This window comes from Sceloporus occidentalis, unplaced genomic scaffold, assembly GCF_023333645.1.
Source record: "Sceloporus occidentalis isolate IW3139 unplaced genomic scaffold, rSceOcc1.0.p SCAF_100, whole genome shotgun sequence".
Lineage (NCBI taxonomy): Eukaryota > Metazoa > Chordata > Lepidosauria > Squamata > Phrynosomatidae > Sceloporus > Sceloporus occidentalis.
Window position 1 is genome coordinate 2,914,410 of NW_028317080.1, and position 27,732 is coordinate 2,942,141.

Consider the following 27,732-nt stretch of genomic DNA (forward strand, 5'->3'; position numbering starts at 1 on the left):
TCATAACGCGATAAACGCATGTGTAGCATACTGATAACTATTATTTATCTGCATAATACATTTTGGGGGGATTTTTCTTTTCGGGGTGTGGGGACAGCTTTTGGACAACAAGAATTAAAATACTGTGTTAAAAGGGAATCCATATCCTATTAATCAGAACAAGGTCAGTTACCATGGGATCTCTTTGCAATTATTCATACGTTTTTATATTTCCGGCTACAGAATAAAACCTAGTATATAAATAATTAAAAAGGGTACCATTTGTGAATCTTGTTAATGAAACTGCGTGTCTGTTTTATATACACACACACACACACACACACACACACACACAAGGCCTTCCACGTGGTCAATATGACTAGGAGGTAGCATTTCATTATTAAGACAAGGCGCTCTTTTTTTTTTTTTTTTTTTCCTTGTACGTGAGAAAGATAAAAAAATCTGGAGATCTGTAGATTTTCTGTTTTAAATTGATTTTTGTAACGGGAGTTGATTTGGTTGCGTTGATCTCAATCGAAACCCACCCCGCTCCATGAATGAATTATAAAAAAAATATCTAAAATACATTATTCTTTTTAAAAAAAATTTAAATACAAAAATGGCAATACTAATTACCATTTACAAATGTCAAAAACATGTCATTCCTACTAAACAGGACTGAAGGCCACAATATATTGCAGGAAGAACCCCAATTAGTTATCTGGTTAATAAATGCATGTAGACGGAAAGCAGCCACCTTGGACAACCAGAATGAAGTAGTTACATGACAGAATGAGTCTCCTTTACAAGTGCTTGCACCAGCCACCTTTCTACAGCGAGAGGATACAACTGCAAACAAATTGCACATTTTTTTATTTTAGTAGTCCTCCATTAACCTCCAATGGTCTGGCAGAAGCTGGAAAGCAAAACAGCAGCATTTGTGGTGGTGGTGGGGGGGGTTGTAACGTTGCCTCTGAGTTTGAGAAACCCAATGAGAATCGCAGAGAAGGCGGTCAAGCTACGCGCTTTTTGAGGAGTCGTATATCGCCGTGTCCAACAATTGTCTAAATTCCCTGTAGCTGGAAGTCATCGGAAGTTTCATACTATTACGGTTTCTGTTTGCCATGGGAATAACATTGTGATGGAACTGAATAGAAGGCGGAGGATCGAAACCAGCTGGTGGGATGGAGTCTACACCGGTTGCAAATCGAAGAATGTTCTCCAGGGAAACGGCAGTTGATCCTTCTACAAGCAAACCATATAAAAACAGCATCATTGTAGAGGCTATAGTGTAAGACAATCTGACCCATGTACGTTGGCTGCTACACAATGCATGTCAAAATACACTTTTCACAGGACAAATAAGATAGCAAGGCTTTTCTATAAATGTCATAAAGGAAGAAAACAGGAAAATAGAGCTAAACAATGCAGAAAGGGAGTCTTACTGACCTTCCGTGTCTTCCAGGTATTCAGCCCAGAAGCTAGCGGTGTCACATTGCTGACCGGCCTGGGAGTTTGCACGATACGTAACCGTGAATAGTTCAGCCATCGCTTTGGCCGTCAGCTTCTCTGGCTTTAAACACAGAATGCTCCAAAATGTGGCAGGATGGGCCTGTATTTTCTCCAGAACCCCTAGGGTCTTTAGGCCTTCTTTGAAGCTACAAAAAAAAGAATGTTATAAACAGTGTGTCAGATAGCAGGAACATCATGGTAGGAACACCGTGTTAAACCTACTCCTTATCTCTTAAGTGTATGCAACACCATCACCTAACAGAGCTGACATTCAGAGGTTGTGTTGTATGAAATAACTTTGCATACAGGAGGATATTTTATTCATGCCATGCAATAACATTCATCTAAAAACATCATGCAGTCCAGGACAAAACACTTTTCTTCGCTTTTATAGCCACGAGAGAACAAGTTGAAGAGCAGCGATTGCGGAAGATAATGGCTTATGCATTTCTCAAATTCAAACATTTTTATGCATGTACAATTTCACCGATACAAATCCCCATGGTGGAGATCACGGGCAATAGGAATTAAGAATACAGCCAAGAACGTCAGCCACTCACCTTTGCAGGGGTTTCAGCACTCTACGTATTACATGATAAGACAACATGTCCTTGACCAGCAAGAGCTTGTCGCTCAGAGTCTGCACAAGGCACAGGCTTCCGGTTTTTTCAAGGTAATCTAAGTAATGGTTGACTGTAGATTTCAGCGTTTGGATCTTATGACAAGACTGGATCTGTAAGGGAGAACAGATTTCATTATTCAAATAGGATCAGATCAGTTCTCCACAAAAGTGGGTCTATTACCCCTCCTAATAGAGTTTAAATGTTTTAATCAGACATACAGAAACACTGGCAGTAGAATGGGTCATAGTGAAGAGCTTGGTGACCGTCCTAGAATGCCACCTTTGTCGTACGTCAGTTTGAGACATTTCTCAGTGCTACTATTGTGACGTGGAAGCATCTCGGAGTACCACATCCAGCTTAGCCCTGAAGCGGTAGACCACGTACCCTCACAGAGCAGGCCCCCAAAAAGTTGTTACCCACAAAGTCACTTTGCGGACAGGTACAACAAACGCAGATATTCTTTCAGAAAGCCTCTTATTAGAGCTGCTGGTGTAAATGACTGATCCATTAACAGACAAAGCTTGTAAGATGTTACCCTGGATTCCCTTTACATACCATTCGTATTGCCTGCAACACATTGGAGTCTGCCACGTCTTCTAACACCGGCTGCACGTGCAGAGGATCATAAACGAGGCAGTAGAAGAGTGTCGGGGAGAAAAACCCAGGGGCTGGTCCACCGTGAACCAGCGCAACCGCCACCATTCGACCAGCCTCGTAGTAGAAGTTTTCATTTAGGGCTGTTAAGGAAAGAAGAGATCCGCCAGCGGGATAGAATACAACATTACTCCATGGCACAAGTGTGTGTATGCATGAGAGGTGAGAGATAGCTATGAAAGTCATGCGCTTTATATATATATATAAGTTAGCTAATCCATTAGAGCAGTGGCACTTAACACTTCTGTAACAAGAAGTGCCTCTATCAATTGGCTAGTACAATGTATTGATCAAAACAGTCAAGTGGCAAACAGACATCTTTACTCTGATCTTGTATAAAACATATTTTAATGTTGTAAAAGACAGTGTTTCTAAATAGAACTCAAGTCTGAACTGTAACCAAACTAAATACTGGGGATAATGTAGAGCGGATGCAGTTAGTAATCTGAGATGTGTGCGTGACTAACCATCCAGATCCATGGAAATGGTTTTTCGGTCAGATCCCTCAAAGAGCGGAGAGTTCTGCATTGCATCAAGTAACAGCCCGAAATACTCCGATAGGGAGATGTTGGCCTGGTTGCTCGCTTTTCTCAGACTGTACTCTGTGAATTTTACACGCAGGGTACTGGAAGGGGAGAAGTTGTTCTTGACAAAGCACTTGAGAGAACTGTTCCACAGGGACTTCCTTTGCACGAGCAGCGAACAGACAGAATTCTTGTTAACCTGGAGTCTTAACTCCTGCAGGATGTCAGAGATGGGTCTGTCGCGCTGAAGGATTTGCCTGGGATATAAAAAATAAATAAATATATATATATATATATATATCAAATTAGATGGCTCCTTTGGGTACTCCATTGACACCCGAGTCTTTGTGAAGTGCTTAACAGACTAAGTAGTAACTCATCGTGATCACACATTATTTGTAGTATAGCAGCTACTATACACTTTACAATCCATGTGTTTCGGTACATACTTTGGTATCCGTTTGCTCCTGGGGGTCGTGGACAGCCTGGGGCATTTTGGAGACTGTTCCATTGCAATACCAAGACAGTCTGAAGCGGTCAGAGACGGACGTGATCGTTTCCCTGTTTGTTAAAAAAAAGTTCATTCATCAGTATTACATCCACCAAAAGATACAACACCCTCCGCATCGCAGGCATCCTCTATCTCTACATATTACATAAGCAACAGCAGACCTGCGAAGAAAATGGCTGTTGTATTCGGCCTCCAATGCCAAGATTCAGCCAGATTTTGCCAAATGATTTTTTGGAGCTGTGGTAGGCTTACCATAAAGCACTGTTGGTATTAACCCCCCCCCCCCCCCCGGGATACGGAAAAGTCTCAATCTTTTGGAAGTGGATTCTCGTTGTCCTCTACACCAGTGTCCGTGGGTTTAATGGAAGTACAAGCAGACACATTGGGGATGTCGTTCCCAGAAGGGAACCAGGCAGGGCGGTGAATGCTTACCAGGAGTGCAGACGATGTTCTGGCATTCGGAGCATTCCCAGGTTTGGTTGAGCTGCTGCAGAGAGGAGCAGGCCTTGTGCGTACCACTGGACCCACACGACTGGCACCGCACAATTTCCCACTTGCTGCAGGGAGACAAATTCAGCTGAGACGAGAAATTGCAATTGTACAGCTAATGGTCACGAGAACAGGCAGAAGACCCACCAGAATGCATCACTTCACCACGGATATTCTTACCACTAGATACCGTATAGACAGGACACAAATGGAGCTCACCTGTCTGGTTTGTTATAATCCCGTCCACTCTGACAAATACACCTTTTCACGTCACAACGCTGATATCGCTCCAAGAGCTCCTGGAACGCATTTTCCTCCAACTCCCACGATGCATCTCTGCAGAGACACAATGACTAATGATACAACAGAGCATTCACAAAGTTTCCCGAGCGGAGTTTGAGCTCTGGAAACATGGTACATTAGGTGGTAGCAGCTAAATGCGGATTCCAGCAACATACCGTATAAGAAACGTTTCTGCTTAGTTAGCTCCATTTTGTTCTACTATGAAGCCATCATCCAGTTTACACACACTAATATATATATACACACACACACACACACACACACCAACCAATTTATTTCCTAGTGAACCATGTATTGTCACCTCACAGCCTGTCATATTGTGCTCTGGTACAAATAGGATATGACTGCGGAAGAGAACGGACCATGACTTATTGTAATTATGTTGATTTTTAACAGTGAAAGTGATCCATATAGGTAAAGTGATAACATTCTGTATATTCTACATTAACAGTAACAGGCATTTGAAGGCAATATATTTTTAAAATACATTTTTGCACCATCCCTGTGCCAGGTATACAGGAATCACAAGACACAGAGTAGGAAACACCCAGTTCGAACAAGAAAGCCTAAAATGGGAAAACAGCGATGATGCCAATCTTGCCAAGTGCGATAAGAATACCTTTCAGGAATATGGATACCCATCCGCAGCATTTCACTCTGAAACTTCTCTCTATTGTTACACACAGTGCAGCGAAAGAAATACAATCCAGCGCTCAGCGCCTGGTACTACAGAAAGAGAAGAAGGAATCCGGGTTAAAGTTAATGTCTACAGACACAACAAAACAGATTATGAAGGCGAGAAATATTCTTCCAATAAATATTAGGGAAACATGGGCAGAGGGAGGTATGTATAAAAGGAGCCCAAAGCAATCAAATGGAATGGCTATAGCGAAGAGACCGCTTTAAAATCTTTGCAAGCACTGTACGGATGCGTCAGCCTCCCATCCGGAATCATACCTGCAGGCAATCTCTGTGAAACCATGAGGTTTTGCAGCATGGTCCACGCAAGACATAATATGAAGGAACGTGGTCAACATTTTCCAGGCATATGGTGCAAGTTGAGGACCCAACCATTTCAGAAGGAAGGGTTTTTTGAACAGGCCGATGGTCCCAACAGTATGACCTGTTCAGGGTAAAGAAATATGAGAGAAAAAAAAAAAATACATTGTCAGTATAGGTATACAAATCAATTCAACAACCTAGCCTCTTAACGCCAACTAATAAATAATCAGGCTAGGGTGTGGGTGAAAAAGGCATAAAAAAACCCCAAAATAACAAGAAGACTGTTTCTTGTTCTGCCACAGAATCCATAAAGTAGATCAACCCCCTACTGTTAATGTCAATATCTCCAGAATGATAGAATTAACTGAGAATAACACTGACTACAGCTTGTGTTTAGGCCACCCCTTTTTTTAATATTATTTAATAAAACAAAAACTCTCGACGCCACTCTGTTCCCGTTATGAATTAGGACTTTTTACCTGAAGCTATCAGTGAACTGGAAGATGCACTCTTTCTCCATCCCGCAAGGGTAGTGATAGCTGCGTTTACATCGGGGAATCACGCAGCCAATGGAAGCTCCCCGGTACTTACATATGGCGCATCTCTAAAGGGGGGGGGAAAAAAACATATACTACTTTGGCGCTAGTAGTATTCTGATGACGTGCTTGCTGACGAATCATCAGACATGAATCCAAAGTTGCCGGAATGCGGCAATTTTTTTGTATGTGTGTATGTGTATTAATAGGTAGATGATTTGTCACATCACGTGTGAAAGCTTGCATTGAAGCAAGACTGGTTAAATGAAACTTATCCTGGCAAACTGTAATGTCGACTGCCTATGTTGTAAAAGAAAGAATGATTTAGCGGACTGGGGCACATTATAAGCGCTCACATTTTAAAGGTGTGAAAATGCCTTGGTATAAATCTTAAAGCCTGATAATCCTTACCAACTTCCTGGATCTCTGTACTTCTTTGTTAATGTCGTCAACCAGAAATCCATTTATCCCTTCATTCTCTTCTCCTCTTTGCCATATACCACTGGATAGCAGCTGGGGAGGAAAAAAAGGGTCTTGTTACAAACAAACCACTCCACTAACAGCAAAACTATATAAAACTTCATAAAAATATAACAGTGAAAATTTGCCCTTCGTGATATGTTTTATTGTTTAAAACATCTACATAAATGAATTAGTCTAAATAGGTTGGTATTTATGCATATGCAACACTATAATGAGCATCTGTTAAAGATGACACAACGGAGCTGCAGGTTAAAGGGAACCTACCAATATACCGTATTGGCTCGGATATAGGCCGCCCCCTAAAAGTTTGGTGCTTTTTTAAAGAAAACGTTTTTCTTCTTTAAAAAAAAAAGCACCAAAAAAAACATGCTGCCACTCTGTCTCCCCCCCCCCGAGATATGCTGCCACTGTCCCCCCCCACGAGATATGCTAACACTGTCCCCCCCCCCCCCCAAGATATGCTGCCACTGCCCCCCCCGAGATATGCTGCCACTGCCGCCCCCCCCCCCTGAGATATGCTGCCACTGTGTGTCCCCCCCCGACTTACCAGAGCAGACTCCCGGGTGTCTTGCAGGGCCGGTGGGGGACATCTACGCAATACGCGTATACAAGTTCCAGTGCCGGCACTCAGCGGATGCGCCGGCACTGGAAGTTGTATACGCGTATTGCGTAGATGTCCCCCGCCGGCCCCGCAAGACACCCGGGAGTCTGCTCTGGTAAGTCTTGGGGGCAGAGGTAAAACGCATCGTGTGGACGGTCCCCGGCTGCGGCGATCCGCCTAACCAACCTCCGCTGCCGGCACGTCTGCACGATGTGCTTTAACAAACATCAGATTGGTAAAGCACATCGTGCAGACATGCCAGCAGCAGAGGCTGTTTACCCGCATCGCAGCAGCCGGTGACCGTCCGCACGATGCGCTTAGACAACCTCCCGTGCTGGCACCCCCCCCCCTGTGGAAAGTGCCGGCAGGGGAGGCTGTCTGAGCGCATCAGAGAGTAGGATACAGGTCCCCTGCACCGCTGCGGGGGATCTGTATCCTAACCCCGCTGCCTGCCCCCGAATATAGGCCGCACCCCCACTTTAAAGACTTAAAGTGGGGGGAAAAAGTGCGGCCTATACTCGAGCAATTACGGTAGTTTTGTTTTCAATAGTATCACATTTGAAGAATGTTTTTTTTTTTTAATGAAAAAAGAAAAAAATGTTCTGACTCCTTTTATACTGCCAGTTCTAAATATTAGTATGTCTCCGTCTTAATCGCCCAGCGAGACAATCTGACTAAAGCAGGCACGTACTTAATTAGCATTAGCATAGAGAATCAGCTCAATGTGGTGTCACCCTACATTACCGTAAACAGCCTCGGGTTTTATGCGCAAGGAGAAGAATATGATTTTGTCCCCATTAAAGTATACTTACTAGACAGTTGTAATGCAAAGTCAGGCCGTGTTCAGGGTAAGTCTTTTTGTCACCATACTTTTCGGGACAGTCATCCTTCCGGCCGCATAGCATGCAGGCTAAGAGAAAGCATACACCACAAAGTGTGACACAATACAAAGACTAACAACTACACGGTGTGATGACAAACAATTATAAGCAAGGATGCACTATTTGTGGTCCAACCAAAGTTTATGGATCACGGCCAGTTGGGTGCAGAGAGGAGATTCTATTAAGTTGATGGACAACATCTCATGGAACTCCAGCTGGTGCCTAAATGGCTGGTTATTGCCCTCAAGGATTTATTAGCAGGACACAAAAATGGTAGATAAAAGAAACAGCCTCCCAGTAGAAGCCGTAGAGGTTAATACAGAAAGGGAATTTAAACAAGCATGGGATGTTCATAAAGCTATTCCAAATTTAAGACAAGGCTTTACAGCAGAAAAAAAAAAACGGCTAGACTGTGTTGGTTGAATGGTTCTCATCTTCCATCGAATTCTCTTTCCATTTATTTTAGCAATATATGTACAGGGATATAAATTAACTGGAGAAGAATCTCGCCATTAAAGGGCAGCTAAGACACTCACGCAAGCTCTCAAAGGGCAACTGGCCGGCGTGACTCATTCTGAAAGCTCAAATCATGCAAACCTGAAAAAAAGTAATAAAAAAAAAAAAGGGTTAAAACCTACATTATTTGAGGGGCCATCAATTAAATGCTATGTATCACAAACCAAGAGTGTGAAACGTCCCCCCCCCCCCCATGTATTGCTTTGTTTCTGCGTAACCAATGCCTGCACTGGCGTTAGGAAAGGAAAAAACTTGAAATAAAAAATGTACAGTTGTCATGCAGCTTCCAGTTGCTGTGTTGCACCTTATTGACAGTTCACAGCACTCATATATCTCATTTATACAGAACATACATTTCTCAATAGTACAGCGCAGCAGAATATGACGGCGCTATATAAAACAATAAATAATAATAATTCTTAATAAGAAGAGAGAGAGAGAGTGAGAGTGAATATGAGGAGACTATTCTCCTTGTCATATAAAGACTATCCCCGCAGACACACACACATATGTTGCAACCAAAACATACCAAGACACAATGCACACATGCATGATTATTTAGGAGAAAATAAATATTTATACATAGTTACCAGTATGGATATATATATATATATATATATATATATATATATATATATATATTTCTTGTACTAGATCAGTAATCCAGCATTTAGAGGGAATTATTACATATGGATGCACAGATGCCACTCAAGGCAGAGACAAGGTTTGGATTTTTTTTCACCCAAAAATTGTAAATATTGTGATAAGACAGCATTTAGGGGAATCACATACAGAGCTGCAAAGCAAGGTCTAAATACTCTGAAACAATTTAAGCCTGACCGACTTCCACATTGTACCCGGACGAGGCTTTTTTTAATGAAATAAAAAGCAGTTTTCTGTTTTGTTTTTTTTTAATATACGATGTACCTGACTTCCGGTTCTATAGACGGGGTAGAAATATCCCTGAGCGTTCACTGCCCACTCTTATGGATCGCTCCCGTTTCCGTACTTCCAAAGACCCCTTTCTCCGTCGAATTCTCTATTCAAACTGCCTTAAAAATTCAAACCCTAACATCCGACTCCATTCCGGAAACCGTGAAAACTAGGAGTGATGATTGGACGTGCGTCGCCACACGTCATCATTGCGATTCAAGCCTCCCTTTGGGAATTACGTTCGTCTTTTTGTTTCTCCCTATGATTCTAACTTCCGGCTGTTCCGTGTAGTAAATTGTTCCGTGTGGTAAAGCGGTCCGTGTAGTAAAGCGTTCCATATCCTAATGGTACGTTGTTTGAATGGTTGGTTATGCTTTTAGGGCCCAATACTGTCTTTTTTTCTGCCATGAAACCTATTCAAAGTCAGGCACTCAGAATTAATTTTAGTTGATACGCTAAAAAAATATAAATGTGATAAAATGAATATAATAATAGTAATATAATATATCGTCATGGTATCGTGACACGCTGTACAATGGACAAGCAGGGCATAACTAATAATACAATCAATAATAGAATATACAACAATTTGGTTTTCATAAACAAAATGATGAAAGAGAGACCTAGCCTCCCTTTTTTCCCTCCCCTGGTGTCTCACTTGTCAAAATGTCTGCTGGGTTTCACAGTGTTATTTCACCCCAAAAACAAATAATAATAACAACGACTATTATTATTATTATTATTATATACAAACTAATACATTGTATTGTGGAGCCAGCATCACTCGGTTTCAGCTGAAGACTCCATATTCTCCTGGGAGATAGATAATTGCTTCCAGGAATATATGTATATGCAGAAAAAAGGAAACAATATATTCACATAGCTCAACCTGTTTATATTGAATATAGGTCCAGTACAACTAAGCACATTAAAGTGCAAATTACATCCAAATTAGAGCCTTCCAAGGCACTCAGATATCAGATCCAACACTCTTTTTTAGGGATAGATCTTATATTACTAAATATAAAAATGAGTGAGTCTGTCTCCAGTCAGTAACAAATAGGGGTTTGTATATCCCGCATCAAGATCTCACATCAGCCTAGGATTGATTAGAGTCCTAGTATGGTGAAGTTTCAAGGAATATCCAGTGTTTTTTCGCTTCCAAGTGGCCTTGCAGCAAATGACTACTCAGGCAAGAAAAAAATAAACACATTATTAATAAAATAAAAATAAATAAATATAAAATTTACATGCAATTTAAAGCCTTTTCTGCACACCACAAATCAGGCACCGTTGTGGCAGGAGGGGCTGCTCAACCCTAAGATTTGGTCAGAAGCACTTTGTACAGCGCTATGGAATATGATGGTGCTCTATAAAACAATAAATAATAACAGTAACCTGCGAATATGCACAGCACAAAAATATACAGAAAGGGGAGCGTACAACCTAAAAATCATGAAAAGCAGACACGTTCAGATTCCCAGGTTGCTGCTAGAATAATAATAGCCAATACAGCAAATACTATTAAAAAAATAGGCATAAATCTAAAAGTGTGAGGGATCTTAAAAGAATTTGCTGGAGCTGGCTGGTGTTAAGTATCCAGGCATGCAGGAACTGTGCCTGGTCAATCTTTTTTTTTGCTTTGTTTCCTTGCTCCCAGTTATAGATCAAAACTATCTTGTGATCAACAATGTGCCGGCTCACATAATTATTCCTGGTGGTCTTAAAAGCCCACCGTTGCACAAGTACAATTGGCACTCGTGTTGATTTCAATGGGAGCAATTTCCTGCCAGTGATTGGCGGTTTCCAAAATGGTGGGGGATCACGGAGATCGGAGGGGGTAATGCACTGAGATTCCGGGGTAAGTACTTTGAAATGCATGCTCACTAGCCAGGGTGATTATATTGTATTGAGCAAAGAAAGAGTTAGACTGAAGCCCCACCTGCCACGACTATTGTACTGAGGCTGACTTTAGTAAATCAGGGAATGTAAATATCAGCTGAAAGTTATTTTTTGCTGACGTGATGTGTTCGGCTCGCTAAAAGCGGGTATGATACGTTCATTAATTCCTTTCACTGCATTTATAGTCCAGCCTTGTCCTGCCAACAATTATTCCACAAACCTGGAATGAATTATCTGTTAATCAGCTCATGTCGTGGGCCAGGGGCTAAAATGTGTAAGTGGTAATTGGTGCTATGAGAGGGGGGGCTTGTCTGCTTGAGCAATACCCCCCCCCCCCACGTACCAGAACAGATGGCTGCTCTGTAATATTGCTCTTCTCTCCTGCTAGGTGAAAAAAAGCAAATGAAACAAAACTAAATTATTTTGTTATCACGAATAGAAGATTAACAAAGGAAGCCCTTGTGTATAATCCTTTCTTCAAGGAGACAAGGCGGCATTAAACTTACAAAGTACTTTAATATCTATTCTTGGTGGGTGAGGCTGCATGGCGCATTATACGACTTGATTTAATCATATTTATCAGGCACACAAATATGTAAAAGCAGCCTAATAAGGAACAAATAGAATAAAAGCGAAAGAGTCCGTATAAAGAATTGAGACATTTTCAAGTGCTTTTAAAAGATGAATGTCTTAGCTGTTTGTCAAAAGGGCTAATGAGGATAGGAACGCACCTCACCCCGAGTCAATAAACTGATGAATTTAAAATTCATGGCAAATGGCGAGCTATCCTTCCTGTCTGTATAATAATAAACAGGTTGTATCGGTTGTATGGAAGGAAAATGGCAGATGCTAAAATGCTAATTCTTTTTTTGGTATAAATATTACGTGGATATTCCTTATAAATAAAGTACAGTGTGAGTTCCTCTTTATAATTCCATTTCTAGGCAGATATCAGGAAAAGGTGAGGCAATTCATGTCGTACATAGATTTGCCACTAAGTGTCAGCCCACCCTAGTTGAAGAAACTGGCAAGGCTTGAAAAGAATGAGACTGTGCATTGAAGAATCTTATCAATGAGTTGTAACAGAGACTAAAGAATACTTTTAAATAATGCATCGTTCAGCACATTTAAGATCTTATTAAATAATTGTAACCGTTGTACAGATAATCCTATCTGTCCCCTCTTGTAGCTTTCCTGAAACACCCCAAGCCCTCTGCAAACCACCATCTAAAGAGAGGTCTTCGCAAGAATCAAAAAAATATTCTACATCATTTGGACTTTGCCAGATAAAGCAAATATTTTGTTATGCATGTTTTTCCCGTATATGTATCAAATATGTATTTTGGGGATATTGTTTATTTTTTGACCGAATGTTGTGTACCTTGGGAAAGTACATTCCTTTGTCTTGACCTTCCTGGCTTTCTAAAGCCATAACTTCATCTCTAAATGAAATATATGTAGATATGTATATCTACAAACATGGAGGTGTTTTGGCCACTAAGTTGTCCCGTAAGTCTATGATGGTGAATTTCTAATAACATTTTCAGTCATGTCACCCACCATTTTTGAAAGCAACTATACCTGAGGGTCATTTTAAGAGACTTGTGAATGTATGCACAGATCCTGGTGTCTGCGAATTACAACTAAGGGAACTAACTACTCATTTTCAACAGCGTTACCCCACAGATCTACTAGTAAGAACACTGTCTTAGAAATAATACGATCAGAAAACAGAGAGGCAAGAAAGATAGATTTTCTCGTTAGCCAAACAGATAGAGCGCATATTTTAGAAACAATTGCAAACGTATATACCTGATAGACCTAGTTTAACCTAGAGGTTACCTAACCTAACAAATGTTAGTTCCTAGTGACATAATTCAGGACATAGAAATACTACCCTTAATGGTCAACTGTAAATGTGGGGTATATACAGTATCTATTTTAGTTTATAATATATGGAATTATGTAATTGCATATTGTTATCTATATAATCAGTGATTTAATATTTAAGGGCCGGAGTGTGTCCATTGTTGGTAATTATAAAAGGTCATGTGACCAGGAGTTTCACCATAATGCCTTAAGAATGGCGGAGACCATACCTTTTAAGATCAAGTCCTGGTTGAAGATCCTGAACGGTGTTCACCTGGTTTGACACGGATTTATTAATTGGATCGTTTGATGTGGCTGTGATATATGGTGCATGATTATGAAGAGGAATGGATAAACTATGCTAAATGTGAGACTTGGGTAACATCGGACTACACGTGCGGATAGTGGTATCTCTTTTATCCATCTGTTACGTTGGAAGGCCCTTGTTACGATTCATCATTTGGATACTAATTGCGTTTGGTGTTGCAAATATAAGAATCCAGCTACAGTGTGAGTAAAGTGTTTATATGTCTCCTATTGAGACATTCTATGAAAAGATTCCTGCCATATATTATCTACCTCATAGAAACAAGTGTTTATTAAAGAGAGTTATCATTCTCCCAGTATTCTCCTTGTAAGGAAATTGATTCATTCTTTCCTAATCACACAAGTTATGAGATGGTTTACCAAGTGCAGAAACTATTCTTCCCCCGAATAGGTAGCGACTAAAATTCAAAAACACCTATCTAAGGCATAAATAGTGTGGATTCCGTCACGCTATATGAGCATATATTGCTTAGGCCCCCACTATGTCAAAGTACCCCAAGCTTGGCGAGTCCTGACACACAGGTCCCTTATTAATGGTGTCCAGAGAAAGCTTTGAAGTGCTTGAGAGTCTCTTTTTGGGTTAAAATGGAGAGCAATCCCACTGATTCAGCTCCTTGGTAAGCAATATAGTAATAAAATATCCATCCCCTATTTTTTTTGCTTTACCATGATTTTTATTGACTTACACTTCTCATGTATTGGCTAATGCTGCCTGATGGGTGCTCCAGTGCCTGCGGCACACTCCCTCCTGTGCCGCGCCATGCTGGAGCATGGAGCTAGGCACCGGGTCTAGCCTTCCAGATCATCCTGACGAAGGACACTGTCAGGCCTTGGCTTCACTGCATCATGCTGTCTCAACGCGTCCATTTGTTTTTGCTGTATGTCATTGATTTCATGGGCCCCCTATAATTTTTTTTTCTCATTGAGTTTATTTATATTTCATGAAAAGATCAATTTTTTTATTATTATTTTTTGTAAGAAGGAAAAACTTTGTTTGTCCCTCTTCTCCCTCTGATCCTCCCTGTACTGATCACACTGTGATCAGCAAGCATGGCACTATAGCCCTCAGGGGAACAATCAGAGATGCCAGCATGAACACACTCTCCCTGGTCTCTTCCCTCCTTCCTGAGGTAGTGTAATTGGGAATTTAAATAGTAATGGTCTACTGCTGGATCTGTTAGCAGGAAGCCTTCAGATGACAGAGGAGGCTCCGGGCTTTCTATAGGATTCTAAAATAAATCTAATGTTTTACCAACAATGCTCAAATGAATGAAGGTACAATTTATTTACCCTTTATCGCAATATACAAAAACATCTTTTGCTTTCTTCTCATGGGCAGGTTTCATTAGCTGCTCTTTCTCCAGAGAGCTATTCGTTAGTGAAGCCACCAGTTACCGTGTAACGATTCTGATTTTGAGCTCAGACACCGTCTCCCTTGCGAATCATCTACCTGGTTATACGAGAGGCAGCAAATATCTGTTTTATTTCCACCTCACTCCACCACCGCCAGAATGATGTCTACAAAGGTTTCTCGTAAGCAGGCAGGGGAGATCTGCTTCGTTAGCACTCCTTTTTTCCCAGGTGTCACTCCTCATTTGGAAATAAAAATAAGAATATCAGAAAGTGATTATCGAGCCCAGAGGGAGCTGTGAACAAGTGTGAGGACCTGGAGAATGTCTCCTCCTTTGCTCTATAGGCAAATTAAAGCAGGTCTCTTAGTTAAGGAGAATTTTCAATATCCATTGTTCCCCAGGAGAGGAACCGCCAGCCCAGCGTTCGGCTGCTTTTCATATTCTGCAGCTGGGATTTTATCGGCTCATGCAGCTTAGGGAAATTGCTGCCAGCATACTGCAAATCTTTTCCTACCCCCTCTGGGCTGCAGGAAGACCTCAGGATGGGATGGGATTCATTATCATTTTGTCTTTTCTTCTGCACCTTGGTATCTTTTCTCCGACGAGGTTCCAATCTACATTTGCCATCACATTTTCATGCTTGCCCTAAAATAACCCCTTGCTGTACCTGATGAACCTTTACCGTTTCACGTATCAGAATTTTTGATCTATACATGAGAGGTTGAACACGAATACGTTGGTATTTTGGAATATCAATTTTTTGTGTATAATGTTGGGTGGGCTACTTAATGTTACAAGAGCATTTTAAGTCACCAGATTTTTTTTCTGGTGTTTCAATCAGAAAGGTTTTTTTTAAAAAATACTGCAATTTTGAAAAAACAATTATCATTTTCACATAGTACAGTATTTTCGGCACCTGTATATTAGCTATGTTTTAGCTCTGACATTACAAAAAAAATTACAAAATCCTTTTCAGACTGCTTTTTTTGTAAACAATAGAATGTCTCAGTCTTAGTCACCCAGGGGGACCCAAATGTATGGGTAAAAAGACACAAACAAAACCTTATTAGCTCCGTAGTTTAAAAAAGCATAATGTAGAGTTTTGGTGTTAAGTCACTGCCTATAAAGGCTACCTCCAGGTCTGAAGGTAAAGATATCTTATCTGATCACAATGAAAAATACTCTACTATCATACTACATTACTGTAGCACTATGTATGTATGAATTTATATCTATATATATATATATATATATATATATATATATATATATACACACATCTACTACGATTTAAAAGTTTGGGGTCACTTACAAATGTCCTTATTTGTGAAAGAAAAACAAATTCTGTCCATTAAAATATCATGAAATGGATCAGAAATACAGCGCAGACGGTGTTAATGTTGTAAATGACTATTCCTGATATTTAATGGAATCTCTTCATAGGCGTACAGAGACCCTTTATCACTCCCATCACTCCTGTGTTCCAATTACATATTTTGTTCCCTAATACAAGTTTATGTTTAAAAGGCTTATTGATCATTAGAAAACCTTATGCAATTACGTTAGCACAATTTTCTTGTTTTCCATGAAAACAGCTAAGTAAGCCTTAGTGACCCTAACTTTTGAATGGTAGTGTATGTGTGTATATATATATATATATGTGTGTATATATATATATACCGTATTTGCTCGATTATAAGACGACCCTGATTATAAGACGACCCCCCAAATCTTAATATTAATTTAGGAAAAAAAGAAAAAGCCTGAATATAAGACGACCCTATAGGAAAAAAGTTTTACCAGTAAATGTTAATTCATTTAAACACTTTTTTTAATAAAAGCTATGCTTGAGAAAAATATTTTGGTTTTATTTCCTTCTATTTTCCAACCTGTCCCCCAGTTATGCACATCTGCCCCAGAAGTGCCTTATACCCCCTATATGCCACTGTGCCCCAAGATATGCCTTTTAACCCTCTAAATGCCACAGTGCCCCATAATATGCCTTTTAACCCTATATGCCACTGTGCCCCATGATATGCCTTTTAACCCTATATGCCACTCTGGCACTTAGAGGGTTAAAAGGCATATTATGGGGAAGAGTGGCATATAGGGAGGTTTAAGGCATTTCAGGAGGCAGAGTGGCATTAAAGGGGTTAAAAGGCATTTCACAGAGCACTCTGCCTCCAGAAATGCCTCAAACCCACATTTAACACTCCCCCTCCCTCCTCCAAACTTACCGGTGCTTCTGAGTTGGGGGGGGCGCATAACACAGGAGGGTCCAGGTCCCCTGCATCTGAGCCCCAGGTGCTTAGTCCGGGCAGCATGTAGAGCTCCACGCGAATCGCGTAGAGCTCTACGCACCGGGGACTCAGAAGCACCGGTACGTTGGAGGGGGCATAACACAGGAGGATGCAGGTCCCCTGCATCCTCCTGTGTTATGCCCCCCCCCTCCAACTTACCGGTGCTTCTGAGTCCCCGGTGCTTAGTCCGGGCAGCGTTTAGAGCTCTACGCGATTGTATCGTGTAGAGCGTAGAGCTCTACACGATACAATCGCGTAGAGCTCTACACGCAGCCCGGACTAAGCACCGGGGACTCAGATGCACCGGTAAGTTGGGTCGGGGGTTAACACAGGAGGATCCAGGTCCCCTGCATCTGGGTCCCCAGTGCTTAGTCCGGGAAGCGTGTAGAGCTCTACGCGATTGTATCGCGTAGAGCTCTACACGCAGCCCGGACTAAGCACCGGGGACTCAGAAGCACCGGTAAATTGGGGGGGGGGGGGGGGGGATTAACACAGGAGGATCCAGGTCCTCTGCATCGCTGCGGGGGATCTGGATCTTAGTCTCATAATCAGACCTATTTGAGGTCTGATTATAAGACGACCCTGATTATAAGACGAGGGGTATTTTTCAGAGCATTTGCTCTGGAAAAAACCTCGTCTTATAATCGAGCAAATACGGTATATATATATATTTACAGTATGAGTACACCCCTCACATTTTTGTAAATATTTTATTATATTTTTTCATGTGACAACACTGAAGAAATGACACTCTGCTACAATGTAAAGTAGTGAGTGTACAGCCTGTATAACAGTGTAAATTTGCCCTCACAATAACTCAACACACTGCCATTAATGTCTAAACCTTGGCAACAAAAGTGAGTACACCCCTAAGTGGAAATGTCCAAATTGGACCCAATTAGCCATTTCCCTTCCCCGGTGTCATGTGACCCATTGGTGTTACAAGGTCTGTAAATGGGAATGGGGAGCAGGTGTGTTACATTTGGTGTTATCGCTCTCACGCTCTCTCATACTGGTCACTGGAAGTCCTACATGGCAAAGAACTCTCTGAGGATCTGAAAAAAAGAATTGTTGCTCTACATAAAGATGGCCTAGGCCATAAGAAGATTGCCAAGACCCTGAAACTGAGCTGCAGCACGGTGGGCAAGACCATACAGCGGTTGCACAGGACAGGTTCCACTCAGGACAGGCCTCGCCACAGTCAACCAAAGAAGTTGAGTGCACGTGCTCAGCATCATATCCAGACGTACTGAAGGAGTGGAGAGCCCTGCACTTGAGATCTTAAAATTATATTAGGACTCAACTGAAGACAAAGGTACAAATCTTGAAGTCCTGAGGAACATCAGGAACGCTAGCTGCTATAGTCTCATGCTTGAAAGACGCTTAAGACAAAACAGAGCTACTAAGATATGAATGTGAAAATGTCGAGTTCTGTCCTAGTGCAGAAAACATGCTCAGACGAACTTTACACAAACGGCCCACATGTTTTTGACGAATCTTAATCTATAATCTTCAAAAAAAAGTCATTAATTTGGAATCCTCAAAAAGTTTTAGCTATTCTAGGAAAATGCCTCCTACACACAGTGGTTAATTCTGACACCTCAAAATCATGCATAGTCTTTTTTATGTGCACAAGTTAATACCTTGATTATTACTTTCCATCCATTACAAAGCTCCAATTTATGTCTCTGCGCAGCATGGAACAATAAATCCATAGGATGGAAAGATTATAGATCTGTATTAACCATGCAGAAGTATACAATATCCTCAAATCAACAGTAAAAAGGTGACTGAAAAGTGAACCTGTGGCATCTATGAATGACACGTTCAGAGAGAAAATTGATATAAAGATATATGGGTCCAGGATAGGATGGAGATTAAGATGATACCTTTTATTGTGCCAAAATAAAAATATGCTTTTGGAACCTCAGAATATTCTTCAGCTGGAATGAAGAATAGCTGTTCTTAAAAGTTTATGTGACACATTTCTTATCGATACTAGATAAGATAAAAAGTATCAACTGTGCTGCGCAAGCAGGCTTTTGCTCAAGCCCAGGTTTAAGCCTGACTTATGAAGAGTGGAGAAGTGTGAGCCACAGCCGAACCACTTCAAACTCCTACTGTTGCTAAGTATTTTGGTCCTCATGGGCAACCGTACGCGGTGGAGCAAGATTTGGCTATCGCTTAGCTTGAGGAACCAATCTAAGGCCATGCCCGGTTGGCTACGCTTGTGCCATGGAACTGGCTGGCTTACTCACCTCTAACAATCAATAAACACAGCTACTGATAAAGTATCCATAAATAAAATGTAATGCAGATTGACAACAACTACATAATGGAGAAAATGTAATTGTGGTACAGTACACAGACAGATCAAGAGCCCATTTTGACCTTCAAAGTAGGTCTGTAACATAGCCTTCTGGGGTTTGAACACATACTAGATTAACTCCTAATATATTGTACATGATTGTAATCATCAGCCATTGTAAACATTGTTTGTCTTTCTGGTGTATGCTCTAGTTCTAAATTAAGTCATTCAGAACTTAAAACTATAGGGAACCCCAATGATTATCATTATCACCACTGGGTATTTTCTTAAAGTGTATGTCTTTAATTGTTAAAATTATTATTACTTTTATTTTATTGCTTTTTTTAAAATGATGATTACTATTTAAGAGAGATCGATGCCATTGAGTACTAAGCATCTTCTGTCACCTTTGGCCACAGATCTCCACGGCTGTCTCCACAGGGAGGATGTAAAGAATCAGGACAGGAACATTTTATGTTAATTCTACCCTGTTTAGCCATATTTTACTTTTCAAGCAAACAGAGGGAAAAACAAAACCCCCCAATCCATAGATAGTTTCAGTGAATTAATATTATGTTAAAAGTGGTTACGGTCAGGGCCGACCCTATCATAGAAGGAGACATATGTCACCTATGGGGCTACAGACCCTACGTCTGGCCCTGTCATTCAGTTCACTGTTTGCTTGCTGGTGTGAAACAATCTAGAAAGCAAATCTCTGATGACTGCCTTAATCAGCATGTGTTATGTTCTAATATCAAATTAACATTGCAATCTCCTCTGTGGTAGTTCATCCTCTGTATTTAAACTCATCTAGGGAGGTCTCACTTAATTAATTGATTAATGACATCCCATTATCCACTCTATAAAGTGTTCTTCTTGGAAGGTTTCTTGAGTTGGTGAAGAGAGCGGGGGAAATGAAGGATAGGAAGTTAAGAATAATGCACGCAGAGCTGGCATTTACCTATATCCCAAGCAACAACCTCTGTGATTAATGAAGGTTATGAGCTGTTGGGGTCTACGAAGCAAAGTGTGATTAAGAATTAAGATGCTACAATACCACGCGGTGGCAGGTAGTAAATGTGTCCATCATAGAGGACATGATAGAAAGATACAAACTTTAATATAAATTAGGAAATATATCTCAGGGTATAAAAATTAAAAACTGTCCCATAATCAAAATTTTGGAGGACACACTAAAGAGACGCAAAGGCATGCTCAAAAGATTAACAGCAGAAAACATGAAGGGGCTGAATGGGTTTCAAGGTGTCATAAAAGTGGACGACATATTGGTTTGTACATGATTCTAGTGCTTAAACAATAATTTAGGTCTGTTTATCTCGTTTAATAAATACCGTAGAATCCAAAATGAATATTGGGGTCCAGGGAATCCCATCGCCAGTCTAAAAACTGAAACAAAAAAGTATAGTTTCTTAATGATTTTGAGCCAATTGTAAAAAAAGTCACCATAGGAAGGTGTATATTGATTATAGCTTATGAGATGCTACCATCTACCACGGCCTGGTACCATATAGCTGCAGCCATGACCCCTTTTTCTGGCGCATCTCTCTCAAATTTGTTTTCCTCCTATGCATAGTTGGATTTCTTAAGGAATTTGTCCTTTTTGAGAAATAGCTGTAGAAACGCTGTTTACATATCTTTTGTAACTTAATTGTCATCTCATATTTTCCAAATTATTGGTGCCGCTCTAGCTCTGTAGACTTGAGAGCCAAGTTCTACTTGGGTAATATGAATTTAAAGCTCAATCTCATATCCCAACTCAATCGTTAAATGTTATGTTTTGTCCAGAGGTAAGATTATGTTACAAACTAAAATAGAAAACAATAATTATTAATAAAAAAGAGCCCGAATGAGATATATCAAATATCTGGCTAATTAGATCCAACCTGTCACATATCCATTTTCTTTTGAGCTTGCAAGGCTTTGATTGCCTTTCCATAATGGTCATTTAAGACCAGGGGACTTGGAGCTCTCCATTTTATTCTGTAAGACTGAAACATAGAATTTGACAACAAGTAATAACCAGCCTGACAATGTTTCCTTATGTAAAGAAGCAGATTTCAGTTAGTCCTTGATCTTGCCTTCAGGAAAGCTCTTTGTTTAGGTTCTCTCTACTACTTCTGATGGTGGACTTATCTACCATACTCTAACTTCTATTACGGTGTCTGGTAAAGCTCTCTGATTTTTTACTCCAAGAACTGTAGTTTTATATACAGAGGGCTACATAGCCTTGATATAAATATATTTGTGTAATACCGTACATATTATGTATTATATAAATATATTTATGATGTCTAAAGGTGCTCCCATTTCTAAGTGACAATAGTGCGTAATTCACTAACATAGCAGCAAGTGACCATTTTGCATCCCAAGAGGTTCTGCAACACTTAAGGTTGCACAGGTAATCTGTGATATAATTTTCCTGTATGGAAATACAATCACGCACACAAGTCCTTCTTGTGTACACAGTGAAAGTGAGCATCCAGCTGCTTGCGGTCCAGTAAAAATCATTTGCCCTAGCCAAAAAGCTTTCAGCTAGCCACTGTACAGTACTGATCAGTGCTCAAAACTCCCCCTCTTCAATATTCTTTTGTGGTGGAAGTTCCGAGGTGCACGGAATAAGAGGCTTATATAAAAAGCCCCAGCATCTAATCAGCAGTATTTAGGTTGTAATAGGCAGCTCGCCGCGAGCTGCTTTCAGTGGAGAAGGGGAAAATTGAGAGAGAACAGAGACATCTGTGAATAGGTGAAACAGCTCTGAATTGGAGATTTGGGGGTTGGAAAGGGAACCTGCGGGTTGGAAATTGAACTTGCTATTTTTGTAGAGATGGATGCATTGTCCCAGATGCTTTAAAACTTACAAGAGATAGAACATTAAAAAATGTATATATATATATCAGAGAAAGAGAAAGGCCAGCATGCAGAGAGAAAGTGGTAATGGAAAAGAGGAGAAGTGAAAACAGCAGGAAAAGCTTTACTTTTACTGCTTTTTCAGAAAATAAAATGAGTTTTTATGTTTTGATCTGTTTTTGCGATGAGGCACTTCTAGTGTATACGGCACTGTATAGGGATTTGCCACACAGACAACTTTAAGAAGCCGGGGGGTGGCAGCTCCAGTTTAAGCTGCCCTAGGTGTTGGTGGAAATATAACATTATACAGCTTGAGGAATAGGTGATAGACACGTGGGGTTACGTCTGTAAGGGAGCAGCCAACTAGAGGTCAATGCAGTAAGAGGTTTCAAGGCTTTTGTCTAGGCCGGTGTGTAGAACGATATTTTTGGAAATGATGGGGCTAATCAGATTCTTGAAATACCCCACACTTGTATTATGGCCGGTTAAGTGCCAAGGCCAGTTTCAAGGTTTCTCTCACTTCCCCCCTGAATAAGTCATCATGTGAAGGAGACAGTAATTTGGATTCTTTCTCCCAACTTGGTGCTTCATACACCTGGGTTTGTCACAACCGAAGAAGCGGTCTTGATAGCTTATGTGTCTCTATATCTTTCTCTGGGAACATTGGTTCATTAAAATGTATTTTCTCTGGGATCAATGCTGCAAAATATTAATTGTTATTAATATAAGCTAGAAAAGGGGATTTACAAGAATATTATTGAAGGAAAGTGTAATAATTATTTGTGTATTATGAAATGAACTTGGTTTCCGGAGGTTATCTTCGCAGAGTTTCCATACAGCTTATGTCCTGTTCAATATGGCATCTACATGTTCAGCAGAACGTGCTATGAACTTATCGCTAGTAAAAAGCCATTTCAGTGAAAGTTTACCTGAAATCCAATGTCCCCCTAAGTGAACTAAGCTAAACAGAATTTCAGATCTTACTGAAAAAAGTTGTGGGAAAGAAGGATGGCTGTCGCCCCCAACCATATACTGATCCTCGACCTGACCAGCAACATCCCAATGTAATATATGATGACAGTCATCCTCAGACACAGGTTTGGGTCCTGCCACAATAGCATGCTCCAAACCAATATGTGTGCACAAACTCGACAATTGATGTCGGCCTCTACGTCCATCAGGTGGATCCAATAAGGCAATAAGTACGTGCTGATGACAATAGCTTGCATCATGATACCTGGACTTCCCAAAACTTCCTCCAAGTAGGACCAAACTTTGCCCAGCTGTTCTAGTGCCCTGAGACATCCAACTCTGCGGTTTCTTGTGATACTGTTTTGTACCTACCCCACCATCTCTTCTATCCCTTGTTTGCTTCTTTGAGATTATTGACCTTTGTATTCTTCAACATCTTTTGAATCTTTGTTGTCGGCCTCAACCTCTAGACCATGTTTGACTTTGCTCATGGCACCTTGTTTTGTGTCTGTGATGGTGTCTGCTACCTGAGAGGTTGTCATTTATTGACCTCTCTTGCAGTGGAATATTGTAAAGGTGTACACAATGTACCTGTGTGTTTCACACAAATACAGGTCATTGAAAGTAGCGTAGGTAGCACACATGTGAAAGACACATAGTACCTCATACGATGTGGCAACAACATGATAAGCCTCTCTTGTAGCTTTTAAACAAACGCATGTAAAATGATTTAGGCAGCACGAGATTGCACCCATGTATCAAGTATGCAGGTGTCAAAAGTGTCTGCTGAGTCTTATGGACATGTTAATGAGGTAAAGTGATGTGCATATTATTTGCAGGTAGACCTCTTGAATGCAGGAAAAACTTAGGCATGTCACAATGTGGCAAAATGTATCCCCCCGCATTTTTGATTAGGGGGAAACTTGTTTTTTTTTTTAAACCACTGACGTTGTCGTAAACTAATCATGGAATTGTCAAGATAACTGCACAATGTTAACTACCAGTAAGATTCAGCATACCTTCAGCATTTATCCTTCTTATATATATATATATATATACATTGAGGCTAGAAATCAAATTGGAGAAGTTCTATAACATTTAGTTAACAGGACAAGATGGACAAAAACAAAAAAAAGTTGATTTGATGGAAAATAAAGGAGATGTTAGATATAGATAGTAAAAGAAATGTAAGTATGTTTCATAAATATACTGTTTTGAACAAGTGCAAACATTATTAATATTAATAACAATGTGTAGTTTAAATTAATATTATCTCTGTAGCCTGTACACACTTCTTTAGCAATGAGACCAGGGAAGGGCAGGAATTAATTTTTACTTCACTGACATATTTCTAAATTGGCCTCATTTTTTTGGACTGGAATTTTAATGGTCATATTGCTTGCATAGCTGTCTGCATTTGAGTCCTATAGGTTACTATACTGAGACTTCTCCAGCACAACCTTATTAATCCTTCTTAACCCCTTCGCGACCTTTGCCGGTTCAGGACCGTCATAACAAGAAGGTCACTAAATGACCTTTGACGGTCCTGAACCGTCAAAAAATTAAATAAGCTTAGAAAGTGATCAAGGATCACTTTCTTCGCTTAAACGGCCTTGCTGCAATGCCTCGATGTCGAGGCATTCAGCAAGGCCGAGATCGGCATCGGGGGCCATGTCTGGCCCCTCCCCGGGGCGTCAACAGCCGCCATACATTGTATGGCGGCGGACGCCCGTTTTAAAAGCGTTTAGGAGGCGATCAACGATCGCCTCCTAAACTTAAATGGTGTCGCTGGAATGCCTCGATCAGGAGGCATCCAGCGACACCAAACACTTACCTCTAGGTGGGCTGTGACCGCTCCGGAGAGCGGTCACAGCCGCCGCTGCCGGTGATCTTCGCCATCAAGCAAGATGGCGGCGGCCCGGGAAATAAAACAATAGAGACGAAAAAGTTCGCTAGAGGGTCTCCAGACCCTCTAGAGAACTGGCTCCACTTGCTGGTTGAATACAGGTACTGCATTCAACCATGCAAGTCAATGGAGCCCAGCTTTCTAATCACTATGTGATTAGTAAAATATTCAAAAAAAAAAAAAATATGGAAAAAAAAAATAAAAAAAAATGTGCTAACATTTAAAAATAATTATGCAGTGATGTCACTAGATGAACCATCCAGTACCAGCAAAATGTGTAAAAAAAAAATATAAAAAAAGTAATAAAAAAATAAAATAAAATTAAAAAATAAAGTTTATTATTTTGAGCAAGTGCTAAAATTTCTCAAAAATCTCAACAAAGAGTTAAAATAAAAGCACTTCAAATACCCAAGGGGTGTCTAATATATAAAAAAATGGCTGATGGGGTAAATTGGAGTGGCCTAGCTCAAAGATAGGGCATAGGTACAGACTGACCAAAATGGAGAAAAAAAGCGCACTTCCCAAATGTGGCATTTTAAATCTGAAACAACCCGACAAACTCATGCATGTCGGGTATCACTGCACTCAGGAGATGTTCCTGAACACACATTGGGGGGGTGTTTGACAGTGGCATATACCAGAACCTGTATATCTATACCTAAAGTACAATTTGTGTGAAAAAAAAAATAAAAAAATTACTATTACAAAGTTTGACAAAGTGTAGTTCTATAATTGGTGCATGGAAAGGGTTAAAATAACAGCATTTGGAATACCCTGGGGTGTCTAGTTTTCAAAAATATATGGTTTGAATGGGTTAAATTGAGTTAACCGGCTTCAAAGATATTCCAAAGAGGAGAGGGAGGCACAATGACCAAATGACCACCTGAATTACGCATGCCCCAAAAGTAGCCTTTTACCAGCCAAACAATCTGACAAACCCATGCATGTGGGGTATCGCTGTACTCAGGAGATGTTCCTGAACACACATTGGGGTGTTGTTTGACAGTGACATATACCAGAACCTGTATATCTATAACTAAAATACAATTTGTGTGGAAAAAAAAATAAAAAAATTTACTATTACAAAGTTTGACAAAGTGTAGTTGTATAATTGGTGCATGGAAAGGGTTAAAATAACAGCATTTGGAATACCCTGGGGTGTCTAGTTTTCAAAAATATATGGTTTGAGGGGGTTAAATTGAGTTAACCGGCTTCAAAGATGTTCCAAAGAGGAGATGGAGGCAGACTGAGCAGATTTGTTAAAAAAGATTTGGAAATCATAAAACGCTGCTTGTACTTATTGCCCTATAACTTACAAAAAACAGCAAAAAAACATAAAAACATTGGGTATTTCTAAACTCAGGACAAGTAGTAGAATCTATTTAGCTAGTTTTTTTACTTGCTTTTTTAGGTGAGTAAAAGATTTTTCAAATAAAAGTCATAAAATGTGTTTTTTTTCAATTTTTCACCATGTTTTTTTAATTTTTTTTATAGTAAATAAGATGATACGATCAAAATAATGGTATCTGAAGAAAGCCCATCTTGTCCTGAAAAAAACAATATATAACTTATGTGGGTACACTAAATGGGTGAGGAGAAAATTACAGCTGAACACAAGCACCACAAAAGTGTCAAAACAGCCTCGGTCCCACAGGGTACAAAACGAAAAATGAGCCCGGTCCTTAAGGGGTTAAAGTGGCTTTGACATGGGATCAATAATTTATGTAAGCCCACAGATTGCTTCTTAACATAGAACGGTGCCATAGTTCAACCTTACTATGCTAGTTGGCCTGACTGTTTAAAGAAGCTCAAGACTCTATGGCTGAGAAAACCTGTCCATTCTCACCCCTTACGGTAAATTTCGGACTATTTCCACATAGGACATATCTAAAATACTGAATTCATGGGTGACTGCCCAAGGCATCAAGAGGTCGTTATACAGCGTGACAGCTGTGTCGCTCACCCAAGTATGAAGCTGTTCTCAGGCTTCATTGGCTTCCTTTCTATTGGATTAAATATGTTTGATATTATTATTGTTTATTTATATCTGCTTCATTGGATAGGCGACCACAAAAGCCGCACAAGCTTTCATTGATTACAGAGCTACTGGGAACTTTATCGATCATAAAATGTGGGCATCCCTTTACCTCCGTGTTCACTAACTGTGACTATCACCAATTTGCATGGATCACCCCAGGGTTCTGGTAATATCCCCATTCTACTATTTCCATACAACTCATCATTGGGTGTTCTACGTAAAGAAGTTCTTCAAAGTCCCCACATTCTTCTGATACAAGGACTTCTTTGGTTACACGTGCATAATTGTCAATCCTCATGTCTCCTGAGCTGTAAGTCTGCCAATAACATCCTCGAACTTCCAT

The 27,732-nt window shown here is 40.3% G+C and overlaps 1 protein-coding gene across 1 annotated transcript; it reads right to left on the reverse strand.

Annotated features, from left to right (window-relative positions):
• Positions 1-997: 997 nt before the first annotated feature.
• On the reverse strand, positions 998-27,732 carry LOC149284068 (G2/M phase-specific E3 ubiquitin-protein ligase-like). The gene is made up of 14 exons (XM_089497237.1): positions 27,585-27,732; positions 8,030-8,127; positions 6,545-6,646; positions 6,077-6,201; positions 5,553-5,718; positions 5,215-5,321; positions 4,512-4,628; positions 4,236-4,360; positions 3,742-3,853; positions 3,236-3,549; positions 2,670-2,851; positions 2,052-2,224; positions 1,429-1,637; positions 998-1,224 (listed from the first exon to the last, which is right to left on the reverse strand). Exons 1-14 carry the CDS (start codon positions 27,730-27,732, stop codon positions 998-1,000), a joined length of 2,205 nt encoding a protein of 734 aa, XP_089353363.1.

Excerpts from the sequence above, each read along its gene's own strand:
- LOC149284068 (XM_089497237.1), bottom strand. The coding sequence starts at position 27,732 with ATGGAAGTTCGAGGATGTTATTGGCAGACTTACAGCTCAGGAGACATG. Across the intron at positions 6,647-8,029 it reads CTTTGCATTACAACTGTCTA|CTGCTATCCAGTGGTATATG; the intron begins GTAAGTATACTT and ends TTTCCTCCCCAG. Across the intron at positions 2,225-2,669 it reads TGTTGCAGGCAATACGAATG|ATCCAGTCTTGTCATAAGAT; the intron begins GTATGTAAAGGG and ends TCTCCCTTACAG.